Source organism: Rousettus aegyptiacus, unplaced genomic scaffold (assembly GCF_014176215.1).
Source record: "Rousettus aegyptiacus isolate mRouAeg1 unplaced genomic scaffold, mRouAeg1.p scaffold_m13_p_14, whole genome shotgun sequence".
NCBI classification, from domain to species: domain Eukaryota; kingdom Metazoa; phylum Chordata; class Mammalia; order Chiroptera; family Pteropodidae; genus Rousettus; species Rousettus aegyptiacus.
The window spans coordinates 50,573,486-50,591,983 of NW_023416289.1; the positions used below are offsets into that span (position 1 = coordinate 50,573,486).

At 50.3% G+C, this 18,498-nt stretch overlaps 1 protein-coding gene across 2 annotated transcripts in view; it reads left to right on the plus strand.

Moving 5' to 3' along the window:
- The first annotated feature begins 1,471 nt into the window (after positions 1 to 1,471).
- Positions 1,472 to 18,498, plus strand: part of HOMER2 (homer scaffold protein 2) — a 77,251-nt gene continuing 60,224 nt past the window's right edge. For both annotated transcript variants that reach the window (XM_036231889.1, XM_036231888.1), the window contains exon 1: positions 1,472 to 1,640. In XM_036231889.1, coding sequence (XP_036087782.1) covers positions 1,552 to 1,640 — 89 coding nt within the window. In that variant the 5' untranslated portion in view covers positions 1,472 to 1,551. The remainder of the gene's footprint in view (positions 1,641 to 18,498) is intronic.

An 18,498-nucleotide genomic window follows, 5' to 3' on the forward strand; every position in this document is an offset into this window, starting at 1 on the left:
TCTACTTCATTCATTCAACAAGTATTTATGGAGGACTTACAGGCACAGTTCTAGGCACTGGAGATTACAATGATGAGCAAAAGGCTATGGCTTCCCAGAGTTTGCAGATGTGCCTGGCAGACATATTAAACTGATAATGGCACAAATATAACGAACAATAAGTGCAATGAAGAAAAAGTGCAGTAATTCACTGTTTTCTCTGGGCATTAAGTAAAGGTTCCACAAAGGAGTGACAGTTTGTGATCTGAAGAATGAGTAGGAATTGACAAGGTCAAAGGGGTTGGGTGTCAGAGACAGGGGAGAAGAAAATCTTCCCAGACTTCGAGAACAGCATGTGCAGAGGTTCTGGGGCTGAAAGGAAGCTGGCCAGTGGCTAGGAAGAGTGCAGGGACTGAGAAGAGGAATGGCTGGGAGGGCAGTGGAGGCTCAATGGGGCAGGGCCTTGCACACATATTCACTATCTCGGGTCTTCCTCCCAAGGACGGTGGGAAGGAAGCCACCGAAGGATGTTAAGAAGGGTGACAGGATCAGATTTTTAATTGTGAAAATTACTGACAAATTGGTGGTGCCCCCACCCCCAGACTTTGGGGTTAGCAGGTAAAGTCATGGTCCCAGGAGGGATACGAGTTGGGTAGAGGTGGCCCTGTGCCATATACTTGTTCCTTGACTTTTTACTGTCCTGAGATGCCAGGCTCAGGAGGGCAGTGTTCTCAACAAGTGGTCCTGTGGAAGGCCCAGAGCTGGCAGGAAGATTAGGTTAGTCGCAATGCCAGCCTTTAGCAGGGAATCAGGATCCGTTATGACGAAGGATATTAAGAGACTTCGTCTCTAAGTTCCACTTTTACCATTTCAATTTCCCTTGCTCTAAGAATAAGACAAGCTTGGTCAAGCCTCCATAAAAGCGATTGCCCTCCAATTGGGAGCCCCCATCCTCTCTTTCCCCAGGGAGGAGCCCGCAACACCTGCTGCGGGTTAGGAGTTAGGATCCTCCCTGCCACATGTGCTTCTGGAAATTTCATGTCGGCGGGTCCCCTAGGCCACCCAGCCTGGCAGTGGACGGCAAGATGAAGGTGGGGTTCAAGGAGGGGTATGGCCCTGCCTCTCTAATTCTGAAGACCTGAGCTATGATCTGAATGTGTGGCCCTGGGCAGGCCTCAGCGACTTCACCTGCAAACCCAGCTGCGAGCGGAATTCAGCCCAGCAGGAGGGATGCTTCTTCGCGGCATTGCGTGGAGCCCCCAGGTGGGCGGGCGGCAAGGGCGCGCGGACGCTAGACCGCCAAGGGTAGGGGGCTGCTAGAGAGGCCCGCGGCCACCACGCGGCCACGGCCCCCGCCCCTGGACAGGGCGCCGCGGCCCGGGGGCCACGAGGTTACGTAAGGGGCCGGGCGGGGGAGTGGGGCGGGGCGGGCACCGCCCGAGCGCGGCTGCCCAGCCCCCGGTGGCCCAGCCCCCGCCCGCCCGCGCCTGGCGGCGGCGGCGGCGGCGGCAGCAGCACAGCCCGCGGAATGGAGCGGCGCCGGGGCTGAACCAGGCGCGCACGGGCCGCCGCATGTGCCGCGCGGGGAGCAGCTGCCGAGCGGGCGGACAGCGAGCGCGAGAGGCCCCGTCGGAGCGGCCGCGGAGAGCGCCGGAGATGGGGTGAGTGAGCCCGCGGCGCCGGAGGGCTGCGGGGCCGCCACCCGCGTCCCAGCTCAGGGGCCCCGCGCTCGGCACCTGGAGCGAGCGCGCCGCCGATTCCGCGCCCTGCGCTCGCGGACCTGCCCTTCGGGCCGCCCGGGCGCGGGCACCGCGCGGGTTCAGGCGCCTGCCTGGCCTCGCGGCCGGTGCTTCGGCCGTGCCGCGGTCCCTTCGCCCCGGGCGCGGTCACCTACAGGGCCTGTGTCTGAGCGAAGGAAGCAGTTGTCCTCAACGACGGGTTTATTACAAACAAAATGGAAATCCAAGTTTTATCGGAAAGGAACTAATAACAAGCCCCCAGCGTGGGGAGTGGACTTTGAGATGGCGGGGGCCGGTGGCAGTCCGTAAGGCGCCTAGGTGAGGCTTCAGTCTTTGAACAGCCGAGTAGATGCTCAGGAGAGAAGTTGAAATACTCTGTCAAAGTGACTAATGCTTCTGAGTATATAAAGTAGCGTGAGAGGCAGGGTCGACTTCTCTCGGCGGCTCTGAGCAGTAGGCGCTGTGAGTCACGGAGCCACTGTGCCGCCACCACACTTAACTCCTTGCGCTTGCTCGCGAGCGGAGCGCACTTCGCGATGAGCCGTGGGTATTCAGGGAACAGTTATTATGCCCATTTCACAGATTAGGAAACTGAGGCCCGGAGTGGTTCGGGACTTTCCCAGGTCGTACAACTGCTGAGCGTTCCTAGAGGGACACTGTGTGTGTGGAGGGGGCGGGAGCGGGAAGCCACAGCCTGATCTGAGGGCGCGGCATTGGGGAGGGGGGGCGGAAAGAGTGTGGACACAAGTGAACCAGAGCTCCTGAATCCCCGTGTCCCCTGCTGTTGGGTTTAGCGTCCTACCTCCAGGCATTCCCCAGCCGAAGATTTCTGCTCTGAGTGTCTAGAGGTTTTGCTTTCCTGTATGGGGATGATTAGGGAGTGCACGGGGCAGGCTTGTTCTGGTGGCTGGGCCCAGCTCCCATGAATCGTTGCTTTATTGCACCTCACTCCAGATAAGTTTCTGGAGTCATTTTACCCCATGAACTTTATCTGTGAGGTCTCCAAAGTGCTTGGAAGAACCAGAGGGAGGCCAAGAGGAATTCTGAGTAAGGGAGAAGTATGAGGGCTTTGGACCAGCATGAGCAGGACAGGGAGACAGAGCGGAGCCAAGTGATTTGCTTAAAACACTGGTGCCCATCCAGATTTCACCTGGACGGAAAGAAACTGTGGGAGATTTTAGCATACGCACCCTGGCTGGGAAGCAGACTTTCTGTAACATTTCCAGTTGACCACTTGGTAGACTGTGAAAGGCTGCTCTTTAGCAGTGGGGACCTTCGCAGCTCTCAGATTTCATATATTTAAAAAATGTACAGGAAGAAGGAGTTGGCAAATGCTGGTCTCAAGATGGAAGATAAAGGGATCTGAGCATTTTAACTCCCCCTCCCCCCAGCCAGCAGAAAACCAACCCAAAACACTTGCCTGATCAAAAACAAATATTGAAACTCCCGCAGTGGTGAGATCAAATGGTTCTGTGGAAATGAAAGTGTTTATTCACAAAAGCTTCAAGAAAATGTCAGAAAATAATTTTTGTCCGTGGGGAAGCAGGGAGGAATCGCTTGGGGATTTTGTTTAAACGTGGAACACGTCTTTCATGTAATTTTAACATCATCCATATATGTCTATTACATCTAATAGGTAAGGGCTGGTTTGTAACTCCTACCTACTTCTGCCATTTTCAACATATCCATTTCTTCTATAATTTATGGGAATGTACAAGCTATGGTTGTAAATTGAGATGGAGCTAGGGCTGGATAAGCAGTTCAGACAGAGGCGGGTGGGGGAGCCATTTTCACTGCAAATAGAACTGGTGTCATCTTTTCCTCATGTTGAGTAGGATGGAGGAGGGAGAAGCGGGAAAGGGCAGCCAGTAGGAAACTGTGTTGTGGTCCTGCAGCCTTGTCAGGACTCTGCCATGCAGGTGTAACCAGGATTTAAGGGAAAAACTCTGAGTTTACCTTCCCCCCCCCCCCGCCCACACACAAAAGACTCTTTTCCTCATTCTGACATTCACTGTGATCACCCGCTTCTCTTCTATGCAGTGTTTTGCGCTGTGTGTGGTTTCCTCAGTGAGTCTGTGTTCCTGCTTCCCGAGGCAGCTTTTTCAAACCTTCTCCCCTCTTCAGACCTTCTCCTCCCCACAAACCCTCGCCTTCCTTCTCACTGACAAAAGAGAAGCCTAGTCCGAGGACAGCACCACCTCCCCACCAGCTTACAGCCCCTCCTGGTGCCCTTCATTTTCCTTCCCACGTGTTTTGCTGGATGGCCAGTCCCTCCTTGTCCTACCGGAGCCCAACCCCTCCCGGGGGACCATCTATCCCATCTGCTCTCACTTCATCAGGAAACATTTTTTGTCCTTCGCCTCCCTCTCTCTCCAGGATTTTTCCAATCAGTTAAAACACACTTCAGTCCACTGTTGTCCAGCGAGTCTTTGTCCATCCTCTCATGGAAATGTTCTGTATTGTGTAGCCCAGTACAGCTGCCACCAACTACATGTGACTAGTGGGCACTGGAAATGTGGCAGGGGACCTGAATTTTTAATTTAATTGACATTTAAACAACCACGTGTAGCTAGTGGCTGCCATATGGGACAGTACAGCTTCAGCTTCTGTCATCTAATGTTCCTCTCCTGCTTCCATTCCACTTCTTTGCTCCCCTTCACCTGAAAACGTCTTGATACATGTCCAAAACCACTATCTGCATCGCTTTTCTTTGCTCACCCGCCACGCTATACAGTCCTGCTTCTGTTTCCCTGCTCCACCCAAACTCATCCTACTCAGCTCTACTCAACTCTTCTGCTTCTCCTGTCCACTGAAACTGCAGCCTGTGACCTGCACAGTGCCAGACTGTCCTTGTCCTGCTCTACCTCAGCCATGTTCCTCACCAATGGCCATGCCTTCCTCTGCAAAACAGTTCCCCTCCTAGCATCTTGCCACCACTCTCTCCTGGTTTTCCTCTTCTTACCTTCCAGATGGTTCCTTCCAGTCTCCCTGGTGGTTGCTCCTCTGCCCAGCCTCTGATTAATGGGGCTGCTTAGGGACTGGTGGTCCTGGTTCCTTTCCACTGTCAACACTTCCTAGGTCGTGGTGTTCTCCCCACCCAAATGTCTGTGAATACCAACACCATGCTGACGAGTCACATGTTTTCCCTTGGGCTCCCACTCTTGACCGTGGGTGGAGCTCTTGATAATCCTTCCCTCCCTCCACCCAGTCCATCTCAGTCAGCAGCCCCAGAATCCACCTCCTTGCTAAGAGTCAGCCTGGATTCTTCTCTCCTTACTCTGTAGGTCTGCTTCCAGGATATATCTGCAGTGGATTCACCTCTGCCCGTAATCATGGCTCCCACTCCATCTTGGCCACTGTTGCCTCCTTCCTCCAATAACTTCCCTATAGGCCCACAGCTTCAGCTCTGAGGTATCTCCAGTCCATTTCCCACACTGGACACCCAAGTGAGTGGCTTTTAAAATCACGAATGACGTCCCATCACTCTCTTCCCTACAAGCCCTTCAGTCATCAGGGGCTTGCTGTGCCGCATCTCCAGCTTTGCCAGCCACTCTGCACGACCCTCACTGCCTTCTGCTGTCATGGCCTTCTTTCCTTTGCTTGCCCTGTCTAGGGTTCTTTGAACTTGCTATTCCCTCTGCCTGGAATGCTCTTGTCGTGTCTCTGCAAATACCTTCCTCGTTCTCCTCCTCCTGATTTCAACATCAGGGTCACCTGCTCAGAGTCTTTCTGTACCATACGCATCCTTGCTAGCACAGCCACACCTTCATTGTCTCAGCACATCAGTGATCATTTGGGCTTTGTTTGCTTATTTATAATCTCTTTTCCAATAACATCTAGAAAAGATGGGGTCTTAGATTTTTCCACCCATCTACCCCAATACCTAGCACAGTGTCTGACACCTAATAGGCCCCCAGTAAATGATTTTTGATTGAGTTAATGCTTGAATATGCTGGGCAGCCTTGCTTGGATGCCGGCCCAGAAGTTGTGATAATTTTTGGATTACCTTTTATATAGCTTCTTCAGTTGAGAGCTGCAAAGGCCAAGGGAGAAAGAAATATCATTTGGATGCAGTTTTTCTTTAATGCTAAAGCAAGCCATTTAGCTTTTGTCGTGACTTGGGTTAATTTTCAGGCATTACCTGTCATCTGAGTATTGGCGTTGTAAACTGCCTTCTTACCTGCCTGCAAAAGGCTAACAGAAAAGCTGTCTTGTCCGCCGTTGTGACTTTTAGCTGATTTTGTTGGTGTTTACAAATAAGATCTACTGTATTTCTGTTTGGCGTCAGCTTACACTCATTTATTGTGTTAAACCAGATTACATTGCAGTGCACAGAGGCCACAGTCTTGGTTATCTAACACCTCAGGCCTTATTTTGGTAATCTATACCGATTAACTTTCAGTGTTTATCCCTTCTCTAAGTTTCCATTGCTCCTGAATCACACCAAACTATGCCATTCCTACAAATTATGGCCTTTTCTTTGAGGCTAAAATAGATACAGTCTCTCAAATATAATCTTCTCCTGGTCCTGCTATGGGTGTTTCAGACTTTACTGCCTAAGGTTTATTCCATCTCTTCATGTGCAAGGCAGTTGGAGAGTCTTGGGGATCCAGGATGAACAGAGCTACTAGTTGGTTCCTGCCCTTGTGGAGTTTATGGTTTAGACGGAGAGATACGTCACATATGTAGGTACCAGCTTTATATGTGCATTTAAACAGAATGTTGTAACCCACGGGTGTCAGAGGTGGTGCCTGGCTATTTGGAGACCAGCACACTATGGGGAAGTGCTGGGGAAGCTCTTAGCATTTAGGGTCATCCTCATGATGTAGACAGCCATCTCTTTTGGTGTCAGAGTTGAACAAATACACACTACATGGAATGGGGTAGGCACTAAACAGATATATATTGAATGAATGAGTGATAGGAATGAATGAATGAAAATTCTGTGAGTTGACTTTTACTTTGGGGAGATGCCATCATTTTTGTTGGAAAAAGCCCTGAAACTCCCGGCCTTGAGGGTTTTAGGATGGAGCCATGGGCACATTTGATGTTTGAACACAGTACCCCGAAGGAAGACCCAGAGAAGAGAGATGGTTTGCTTTGTCTAATGGACTCAGTGGTTTTGTGTAAATTATCAGGTTTCTTCTCTGTAATGGCTCCTGGGGAACTGAGAGTCAAATGTGTGGTTACCTTTAGCAAATTTCGTCCATTTTCTCTGTTCCTTGCTCAGTTTTATGGCCCTTCCCTGTTTGCCTTCACTCTTTCTCATCTGCCACCTTTTTTTTCTTTTTAACAAAATGAAAATAGCTTTGTTTTTTTCTGATTATAAAAATATTACACGTTCTTACTAAAACTTAACGGAATAAAGAAGGAAGTGAAAATTACTTGTCATGCTGCATCACAGGGATAACTCCATCAGCAATTGCATGTCTTTGTAGACATCGTCCTGTGAATATATGTCTCTGTGTCTAGAGCTATGTCTTCATAGTGCAAAGATATTTTTAACAGAATGGAATCTATCCACAATACATCTGTTTTGTAACATGTTTGTTTTTAACTTGAAATACCTTGAGTGGACATCTTTCCATGCCAATAACTATAAATATACATTTAAATCCGCACCCACTTCTAATTTGTCATTTTGCTGAATGTTGTACATATTTGTAAATCTGTCTAAATCCTTTTTAGGACAAGACAAGCTATGTACGTGTGTGTGTGTGTGTGTGTGTGTGTGTGTGTGTGTGTGTGTGTGTAGATATATGTATATATCTATATATATATGCACATATATATATATATTTTTAAAGGTATTTTGACAATCCCTTAAAAGCAGTTGTTTGCTCTAAATGAATTATCAAAGGAAAGAAACGATGGAGGAGACCAAGATCACAATGAACATTGGGTAATTTGTGGTTACACTGTAATTTTGGGTGAGTCACTGTTCCTTAGTGAAGCTCAGTGAAAGCATCAAGGATTCATCATTGTTGCTAATGGTGGTTGGTGGACCAGTGCCCAGCTGCTCAGATTTTTGTTGTTTGTTTGGTATATCAAGGCAGAGAGATTCTGCTCTGAGACCTGGAGGAGAAGGTTTTCTGCCAGCAGGACTGTGACCACACTTGAATGCTCCTTCTGCTTCAAAAGCCCCTTGTCTGGTGGGTGTCTCACCCCCTCCTTCAGAGAATTACCTGGTGAGAGGATTGGCAGGGACCGGAAGGGATGTCTCTACAGGAAGGATGTTATAGTCCCTGCTTTAGTTGTAAGGCTAAGGTTTAAAAAAAAAACACAAAACCTGATGAATCCTGTGACATGACACATCAGTCAACATTGGCATCCAAAAACTTTGGAAAAAGATTTTTCTTTGGTACATGGAATGGAGATAGGATCTCTTTTCCACTTGAAAAGAAAAACTTTTTTCATCTTTGTCGCAAGGGAAGTGAACAGCAGTCCAAAAAGAGATTTACAAAAGAGGGAAGGCATTTTCCAGAATATTAGAAATCTCAGGTGTGCCAAGTCCTGATCTTACAAATCTTGAGGATTAGACGTTTTTTTCCCAATGAAAATAAATTAAGCAAAACCAAGGGGAATTGGGGCCAAACGCTTCTAATTTGCATCAGTTTCGATGCACTGGTCTCTAAGCACAGCTTGCTGTTGTGTGTGCACGGCTAGGTGTGGCGCAGGCAGGCTGCCCTCGAGGCGTATTTATAGGTTGGGAGGTGAGCGCTGGCATCAGAAACCAGCTTCCTAGCGGGGTGCGCTTGTGTGGGTTGAGCGTCAGGTTGGAAGCCTCTGCTAAATGTACGACGAAGCCTCCCGTAGTTCTGCCGCCGGGCGCTGTTAGTCATATGGTATTCTGGTAGAATTTATTTAAATTATATTTCAAATTAGCTTGTTAGAATAAAAATATGCTTGTGGGGAACACATTTAGACATTTGTCAACGACTAGAGAGATTTAAAAAAAACATTTTTATTCACAAGCCTAGTTGATAGTCTTATTATCATTCCTCTAAGGAATTGGGGACTGTGGGGATTTGTCCTCGGTGCAGAAAAGCTTAGGATAAGGCATTGCCACCAGCCGAAGTGGTTAACCTGAGAACCGACCATTAAGAAACTCCCAGTACACAGGTGCCTCCCAGCCCAGTTGAGGCTGACTCCCTGTTGTGAGAGGGGCTCGGGGTTCTTTCCCTTTGCCTTACTCTGGGGAGGTCTTGGTCCAGATCACCAACGAGGGGCAGGCTGAGCCCAGGGCCCTTTGTCCTTCAGCTCTGCGGGGAATCGTGTCTATGGCTTACGGGGTGGGGTGTCCACAGGGACCCAATTAGTAAGGACTATTGCAGACCCCACTGCCTGGGCGTAGGATCCCTTTTGGGATCTTTAATTGGAAAAGCTTTTAATTGGAGTTGTTCTGATAAGTGGTGAAAAGGAGAGTTGCTTTGGCTTCTGCTTTCCTGGGGGGGCGGGGGTAACAGAGAAGGTCCCCCTGGGAAAAGGAAGGGAGTCTGTTCCAGGAGGCTCCGAAGGACAGGAAAGGGAGCTCCCGGTGGAGATGGCATCAAGGCAGATTTCAGCTCAGCGGCAGTGACGGAGACCTCTCTAAGTCCTCCGAACAGATTGAAGATAGAACTGGCTGTCTCACCAAGAGACGAGTTCGCTGTCATAGATGGTCACTTGTCTGCAGGGCTGGGGAGGACAGTCAAGTACAGACAGGTGAAACCCCAGCCCCCAGGCTGACCGTGTGAGCCTAGACAAGTCTTTTCATGTCTCTTAGCTTCATCTGTAGAATGACCGAGATGATTGAATGAGAAACCTGTGTAAACATTAGGCACAATGCCTGATGCATAAGTACTCAATAAGTGGTGGCCACGTGTGTCATGGTCGTCATCATTTCTGCTGTGGGTGGGAGGTTGGGGGTGACCTTCTGGAGTACGTGGTCACAGGGGGTCCATCACTCACCCTTAATCCTCAGCTGTTTTCCCTAGTCCTGAGCAGTGCCAGAGATGGTCCCCTTCATAACAACCCAGGTAACATGAAGGTTGCCCTTTGAAGCCTTACCTCATGTCACTAAGCCTCAGGCACCGTGGGCGGAGGAATGTCACTGGCCAGAGGACGGGAAGGTCAGGAGACCTGACCCACACACTCCAACAGGAAAACCAGTCTGTCAGCCAGTTGCTTTCACAGGGAGGTGTGAGTGTGGCCAAAAAAAAAAGGAGTTTCTCCCCACTGTGGGAGTCAGACTGAGGATTTGTATTGCTGGTAGGCAGTAAGGGAAACTTTTTAGTTTTGAAGAGAATACTCATATTAAGAATATTATTCCAGAGATCGGAATGAAGGGTTAATGTGGAGAGTTGAGATTGGAGGGAAGAGACCTAATAGGAAATAGCCATAGTCTAGGCAGGAAATGTCGAAGGCAGAAGGGAGGAAAAGGGAGGTTTATACAGGCATGCCTCATTTTATTGTGCTTTGCTTTATTGTACTTTACAGATGTGTTTTTTTACAAATTAAGAGCAAGACCATCCACCAGCAAAAAGATTATGATTCGCTTTAGTAAGGTGTCCTGGACTGACCCCGTAGTATCTTCGAGGTATGCCTGTATGATGTAAGCCTTTCCTTGTTCTGTGGTGGATCTGAGGCCGTCTCCAGGAATATATGTAATATTAAAAACAAAAAACAAAAAAAACAAACAAAAAAAACAAAAAAACACGTATAGCACCAAGGATGAGGGGTAGAAAACTTGAAGATCTTTCCTGTGGAGTTGGTAAGTTAGGACACAGATTAAGCTATCATTTAATGAGAATTTCATGGGTTGTAGTTACTATGAAGAGTGCTCTCTATACAATATCTCATTTAATTCTTACCACAACCCCCACTTTCACAGTTGAATAAACTGGGCTTCAGAGATTCAGTAATCTGCTCAAGCTCCCAGCCAGGAAGTGTCAGAGTTAGGAATCGAGATCGAGCCTGTTTGAGAGCAAAACCCCTGTTCTTAGGATGCAGTTTCTAGAGTCATATGGGAGGTGGGCCCACACGTCTTAGGGGCTGGGATGAGAGAGAGGCTTCGCTGCCAGCAATTTGGATGTTTCTGGCCTGCGTGCGTAACTGAGCTGATGGTGGTGCCGTTGACTGACATTGAGAATTCAAGATGAGATGTGGTTTTTTGGGAGGAAGTGATCAGAGTTTAGTTTTAGGTGGATATGGTGAATTTCCACTTGTGGTGGGTCATCCATGGGGTGGCCTCTATAAGCAGAAATTCAGCTCAGCAGTTAGGATAGAGTCCAAGATACAGATTTGGGAGCCATTACCTCTGGGTGGATTTACTCTCCCAAAGAGAGAGTGGATCGAGAAGAGGAAGAGGAAACTCTGGGAAAGGACTGTGATGGAAAGGAAGGAAGAGAAGCCAGTGGATGGACTGGAGGTGAGGGGAGTCAGAGGGAGGCAAGAGGAGAGAGAGCTGCTCAGTGGGGGCAAAGGCTTCTGGAAGCTAGGCGTGGGGAGGGGACCCACGGTGCCAGCTGTTAAATACCGCTGCGATGTGGGGTGGGGTGGGGTGTCAGGGTACCAATGGATATGAAGAGCAGCTTCAGCCAAGTGTGAAGGCACAAATCCATTTGCAGGCAGGCAGTTTAAGGAGAGAGTACGGTGAGGGGACACAGACGTCTGGCTGAAGACAAAGGCAAGCTCGAGGGTGAGGCAAGGTAGAAGGAAGGTTGATTTTTGGTTCCCTAAGTGGAGCATGTTGGGAGGTCGAAGAACAGGAAGATATTGAGGGTACTAGAGAGGCGGTGAAGGTGTAGGCAGGAGGGAACTAGAGCACGAGCTTAGAGAAGGAGTCGGCCTCCAGAAGGGGACTGGATTTGTCCTCAGAGCAGGCAAGGCGCAGACACATAGGCGTCGTGAGGCTGGGGTGGAAGTGAATGAGGGAGCTGGGTCGGCTGGGTTTTCCTTCTCCGTGTGCGCTAAGGAATTGATCTGGAAACCAGGGAATACATCAGAAAGAAAGGAAACGGTTTGGTACAACAGGTTGTTACCTGGTTGGGGCAGGGAGTCAGCTTGGGCATATTTGTGAGTGGCCTCGAGGGGCTGGTTAGCGATTCAAGAATGAGTTCGTAAAGGTGCCAGTCACCACAGCTAGTCACCTTGCTAATTCACCAAGTGACCTGGGAGCAGAGGTAGAGACAAGCAGTCCCAGACCAGATGGGAGGCATGCAAAAATGGCCACTCTGGTTGAAGGCTTAGTGCCCTGCCATCTGCAGTCCTGGGGGACACTGTATGGGAGAGGGGAGAGCGTGCTCCATCCCCATTAGTCACCTTTCTGCCTCTGCTTCTCTGAGTAGCCAGTCATTATTCTATTGTTAATAATTCTTCCAGACCCTTTCTAAAAAAAATGCATTGAAATTCTTGCTAGCATGACTTCCTTGAGTAATGAGATTTGTAAGTTTATTAACCTCTGTGAGAAGTGGATTTCCTTGCTCCACGGGAGCGGATAATCTCTCAGAGGAATGGACATTAACACGCTGACCTGGAGGGCAAGCTCAGTGTCCGAGGGCAGAGTCAGGGTGTGGGCGGTCTTTTGTGCCCTCTTGCCCCACACCTGGTGTTGTGTGTGTCCTATGGACGGTGGGCTGATTGCCTCTGCACATCCCTCTCCCCTCAGTCCCACTCGGTGAGTCTCGCAGTGGCCCAGAGTTGAGGTGGTCAGAGAAACCAAACCGTAACAAACCCTCGTTTCTTTCAGTGAGTCTAATTCTTTAAGTATGAGAAGGGGAAAGAAGGAGATGGGAGCATTGAGTCTTATGCAGACAAGACTGTCTAGACCGTGTCCATTGACACAGGCTTGGGACTCCACTGTAGTTGGAAGGGGATGAGGACTGTGGTGGAACACGCCCTCTGTGTTGGCCTTCAGTGCTGTACACATGCTGGATATTTGACATAAGCTACTTGCGAGGCATCCGTCTCAGTGGTAGTGGTTCATGACTTCATCCTCATTAGTTTGGCATTTCAAGCCTGTTGTCACCTAGCCTGATCTACCTGTCTTCTGTGTACCCTGAATACTTGGCACAGGCCTTTCTATATTGTTTATAACATAAAACAATTATAATACAATGCCACATTGACCTGTTACCATAGTCTTCATCTCCCGCACCTTTGCCAGCCAGGCCAGTGCAGTCCAATAGAAATATGAGTGCCACTTATGTAACTTACATGTTCCGGTGTCCACATGAAATAAGTGGAAGAATCAGGTGAAGTGAACTGTAGTATAATTTAACCCAGTATATCCAAAATATCGTCATTTCAACACGTTATCAATGGTGAGTAAAGTAGACATGGTCCCCCTTCCTATGGAATTTACATTCCAGTGAGGGAGACAGACTCTACCCGTCTCTGCCCTCCTCCCCCCCAAAACACCTGTAAATGGACACACAAATAAAATAACTGCAAGTTATGCTCATTGCCATGAGGAAAAGAAGCAAAGGCTGAGACGGACTTTAGAACGTACGGTTATGAGATGCCTCTCTGAAGAGGTGACATTTAAGCTGCCACGTCATGCGAAGAGCAGGAACAGAGCATTCTAGGTGGAGGAAGGAACAGGTACAATGACCTAGACCGGGAAAGAGCTGCCAGGAATGCGTGAGAAACTGAAATCAGAGCGGCAAGGCTACATGGCAGTGGGTGAGGGGACAGCCCCGTGCGGAGCTGGAGAGAAGTAGGTGGGAACAAGGTTGGCCATGGCATGGACTGTGGCTTTCATTTGAGATGCACCGAGGTTGAATAAGATGGAAGGATTTTAATGGGGCTGTGACGCGACCCTTCTTCTGTGTTAAGAAGACTCTGGTGCTCTAGAAAGGGACGAGCACCGAAGCAAGGAGGCCAGTGACAGGGTTCCTGGGTCCCAGGTACGGAGGGTGCTGGCTGAGGCTGAGAAGGTCGCAGAGGAGAGGGAGAAGTGGGCGGATTCCACAGATGATTTGGAGTTGGGTTTGCAGCTCTCTCAGAGGGATGAGATGTGGGGTAAAGCAGCGGTCCTCGAGCCTCCTGGCACCAGGGAGCAGTGCAGCTGTGAGAGTCTAATGCCTGATCTGAGGTGGAGCTGAGGTGGTGATGCTAGGGACGTGGCTGCAGGTACAGATGAAGCTTCGCTCGCTTGCCTGCCGCTCAGCTCCTGCTGTGTGGCCTGGTTCCTAACAGCCCATGGACTGGTACTGGTCCGCAGCCCAGGGGTTGGGGACCCCTGGGGTAAGGGATGAGGGAGAGGGAGAACATAAAGAGGGCTTCTTGGTTTTTGCTTTAAGTACCTCGTCACTGTGGGGAAGCCTGGAGGAGGAAGTTGGGGGTGGGTTAGGGGAAGTCCAGGTCAGGTGTCCACGTGTTAAGCTTGAGGCAGTGAGTGGAGCTGGGAAGAAGGCAGTGAATTATATGCATCTGGAGTTCAGCAGAGGTCTGACTGCAGACAGGCAGGGTGAGATCATGACTGAGAGGGGGTAGGGCAGGGCAGGGGAGGGCTTGGGAGCAGGGAGCAGCCATCGTTTAGGTGGCATCAAGGAGGAGCAGCCAGCAGAGAAGATGGAGGAGGAGTGGCCAGTGAGGGAGGGGGAACTGGGTGGTGGGATTGGGGAGACCGATGGAGTCGTGTCCCAAGGAGGAAGGCTTGGGCATCGGGTTCTGCGCTGCCGAGGTGCAGCCTGGACCTGGGCAGCATGACAGCTGCTGGTGGCCCTGACCTGAGCAAGTTCGGTGGTGAGGGGGAGCCAGGAGCCAGGTGGGTTGGAAGATGGGGAGGCTAGGCAGGTGGTTGTGTGGGGATGCATGGACCACTTTTTCAAGAAGTTGACTGTTAAGGAAGCAGAGAAATAGCACACTAACATGAGAGGCTGTAGGTAGAGGGAGGATGTACTTGAGATAGAGCTCAAGCACATGTGACGCTGCCCCAGAGGAGGGGGATGACAGAGGGACCGAGGCCTTGAGAGAGTGGCTGAGGGTGGTGCTGGGCACCAGGGGAAGGGTCGTCCCTTGGAGGGCAGGAGGGAGGCCACAGTGGGGGCACATGCTGGCAGGCTTGGGTGTGCTGGACGACGCACGAGTCTGTCGTGGCTCCTGTTTGCTCGGTGAAGCATGAGCCAGGGCGTCCGCTGAGAGCAAGGGTGGAGGACAGGGTGTGGGAGTCTGAGGAGGAGAAGAGGGTGCGAAATTGCCTGGGAGTAGATGGCAAGCCTACCAGGGAAACCCAGGATTATGGGCTGTGGCAGAGTGACAGTTTGAGGTCAGAGAACATGAATTTAAAGTGAAACTTGTCCACCCAGTTTGGTGATGTTGCCCAGTTGCTTGGGCGTGGGCATGAGGAGGCAGATGGCAGGACGCGCCAGGCTGGGGGACAGGGCATTCTCATGGGATTGGTGACAGTGATAGAGCATGGGGTGGGTCTGGGCCATTCAAGGCAGAGAGTGAAGCAGGAAGGTGCTGGTGGAAAGTAGTGGGTCAGTGGGTGGAGGTCTCTGCGGGTGGGCTTCCTAAGCCAGTGATCCAGAAGGCTGGGGCATGGGGGCAGGAAGCGGGGGTTGGGGATTCACACTCTCGGGTGCATTCCTGGAGATGAGGGCTCCTGGTAAGACTGGGAGAGTGTCACTGAACGGGCTTGGGAACGAAGGCATTCCCATGGAGGAGATGAAGGAACTTTGTCCAGGGTGTTGGGGGTTATCCACGTGGACAGTGACAGTGACAGGAAGTGGGCAGAGGAAGAACCTGGGCCTAGAGGTGAAGCCCCTGATCAGTGGCAGGAAACGACTTGGAGGCTTGGTGGGAGGCAGGTGGCTGGGACGGCCAGGCCTCCAAGGTCATGGGGGTGAAGGGAGGGGGCACAGGGAGACCTTGCCCTTGTCCCCTTGTCCTCTGCTTCTGTGAGAGATGAGAGGAGCAAGTCAGTGGCGTGTACAACAGAGAAGTGTTGTTCTCTGGGACCAGCCTGGTTTCAGTGAAATCACAAAGGTGAAGGGAACATTCAGGCTGGGCTGCTGGCACCACCGCAGATTTCAGGGGGTTCACTGAGCTCATGGAGGGAGAGCCAGTAGGTGGAGGGAAGGACAGGCTTGGGTTGTGAACAAACAGAGCGGGGAAGACCCGACAGCCTGAGTGATGCTGGGCGGCCAGGAGGGTGCAGCCTGTCCTGAGGTAGGGGATGATGGGACATGGTCGTGTTTTGAGGTGGGGAATGGGGCAGATCTTCCTGAGCATGGGAAGGACTTGGGGATTCGAGCTGATGGTGAGCTCTGCGCAAGTCAGCCTGGCATCCCAAATACAGACTGAAACGTCAAAGACCTCAGTGGAAGTGGAAATAGTTGTAATGGCATAATGAAGGAGGTGATGGGCCTGCTTCCCTCTGCATCTAGAATGCTGGACTTGGTTCCAGCTCCCGAGTTCGTCGGACTTAGATGTGTGGAGGGGGAGCAGAGCAGGAGGAGTCTGGACATGTGTTCTATGAGGATGATCTGAAGGAGGAATCTTAAAGTGAGGTCTCTAGATGCAGGCTGGGGTCTGTGAGCACCCTTCCCTCCAGTTGGATGGAGAAGTGTACTAGATTACAACCACTCATTTGAAGGATTTGGATGTTTTAGCTTAGAGGACGGAGGACTTGAGGCAGGAGGTGAGAGTAGGGGCAGGAGAGAGCACTTCCATGTAGGTGATCAGTTGCCACTTGGGGAGGGGGCTTGCTCTGTGTGGATTCGACCAATGGAACTCACATCAGTGGGAGGGAGGTGAAGGAGACTGAGCATACCCGTCACGGGTGGAGTATGCGCAGAGCAGGTGACAGAAGGAGGTGGCCTGAGATACTTCTGATGCGAAAGCTTCGTACAAACCTTGTTCTGAGCAATAAACAGCTTTGAGTGTTGCCAGGTTTCCTCGTTCTCAGGGAGACTGTCATGTGGGCTTTGCTGGGAGACAGCACATTAATGTCCTCTCTGGGAGTGGACCCTCCACTTCCAGGGGCCTCAGTCGACCTTCTGTGGCATGTGGACAGTGTTCCTAATGGCATTTTGCCTTGGGTGTGCTCAGATCCTCCCCATATCTTCTGCTGGGTGGCCAGCCCACCTTCGTGGACCCTCAAGTTACCCACCCAGGTGGTCTGAGGCTCCAGTTCCCTTTTGTGACATGAGCTGCGTAAGACAAGCACAGACGTGGGCCTGCAGACCGGGCTTGAGCACAGATGTCTTTGATGGGGTCTGTACGCCCCCTGTACCTGGCATGGCCTTGAGGGGTTTTGGATTCCTACCTTTCTTTGACACCAACAGCGTCTGATCCACTTGGCTTTGTCAGTTTCCTTTTTAAATTTTTCCTTCCTTCCTTCCTTCTTTCCTTCCTTCCTTCCTTCCTTCCTTCCTTCCTTCCTTCCTTCTTTCTTTCTTTCTTTCCTTCTTTTTTTAAAAAAGCAGGCATGCCTCACCAAGGATGAAATATTCTAGAAAACTGGAATTGGAATCCCACAGCCTGATTGAAAGCCATATCACTTGCTTCAAGGGAGGGAGCTAAAAAAAACCTTACTCTTTGGCTTCTCCCGTGCATTTTAAATGTTCTGAAAGCTTTGCCCACAGAGGAAACAATGCCTCATTCCTTAAATAATTAAGTGGAATTCACTGAGAATGGAGTGTTGCCCAGGCCTGGTCACACTGTGGCCCTCAGAGCCTCTCTCCCAAGGGAAGAGCTTGGGCCTGTGCCTGGGGACGTTGTCGGCAGAAAAACTGACGCAGCTTCCCACAGCTGCCTTTCAAGCACTTGGTGAAATTGGCACAACCCTGGAAAAGTCGTGAACAAGGATGAAGGGGGCCTGGGATACAATGCGGGTTTCTCCTGAGAGGCTACATCCATCATGTTTGCATCCCCATGAATTCTTAGTCGGTCTTACTTGTCCTTTTATTGCTACGTGAGATGACCGTGGCCTCAGGCCAAGTCTGTATCCTCCCAACCACAATAGCATTGACACTGGTTTCTGTATGTACTTGGAAATTTCTAGAGAATTGGTGCAAGGAAGAGAAGGCTACTTTAGGTTCCATCAGAAGACCCTCCCTTAGGAGCAGTGGTGGCATCTCAGAACTGAACAGTTATTTCCTACGTGTCTGCCCATTCTGTGTTTACATGGGCTCTTTTTCTCTGAGGCCACAGAATGGTCTGCTGGATAGATGTGCCAGGGGTTGAAAGCAGGGATTTGCAGGGATTCACATAGCTTTCTGAGTTTTCTACAGATTTTTTTCTCCAAGAATCCACCAAGCCATCCCTTTGCCTTCCCTTTCTCATTCTTCTGTCTCCCAGTTTCTCCTTGTTCCATTTTCCCAGATTTCATAGAAGTTCTCAGAATGACTTTATTCTTCACTGTTGTTGAATTGCATGTTGCGATCACATCTAGTAAGACATTATTCAGGTCACATGATAGGAGTCTAAATCTCAAACAGGTAAACCTGTTAGGCTGGGTCTCCATCAGATTGGTTATATTGATATTAAGGTTGACACAGGATTGTTGTAAGCTCTCCAGACATTGCTCACCCTCTTTTTGGCCATGAATCACATTCTTTCCCATACTTGTCAGTGCTACATGCTTTAGGCAGTTGGTTGCCTGAGTTGTCTGTCCCAGACATGCCCGAGAGCTCCTTCCTTCCTTCCTCCCTCCCTCCCTCCCTCCCTCCTTCCCTCCCTCCTTCCCTCCTTTCCTCCCTTTCTCCAGTCCTCCCTTTCTTCCTCCCTACTTCCCAAGTGCTGTAGCTACTTTGCTGTAGCTGGGGCTCTCCAGTAAGGACCTGTCTAT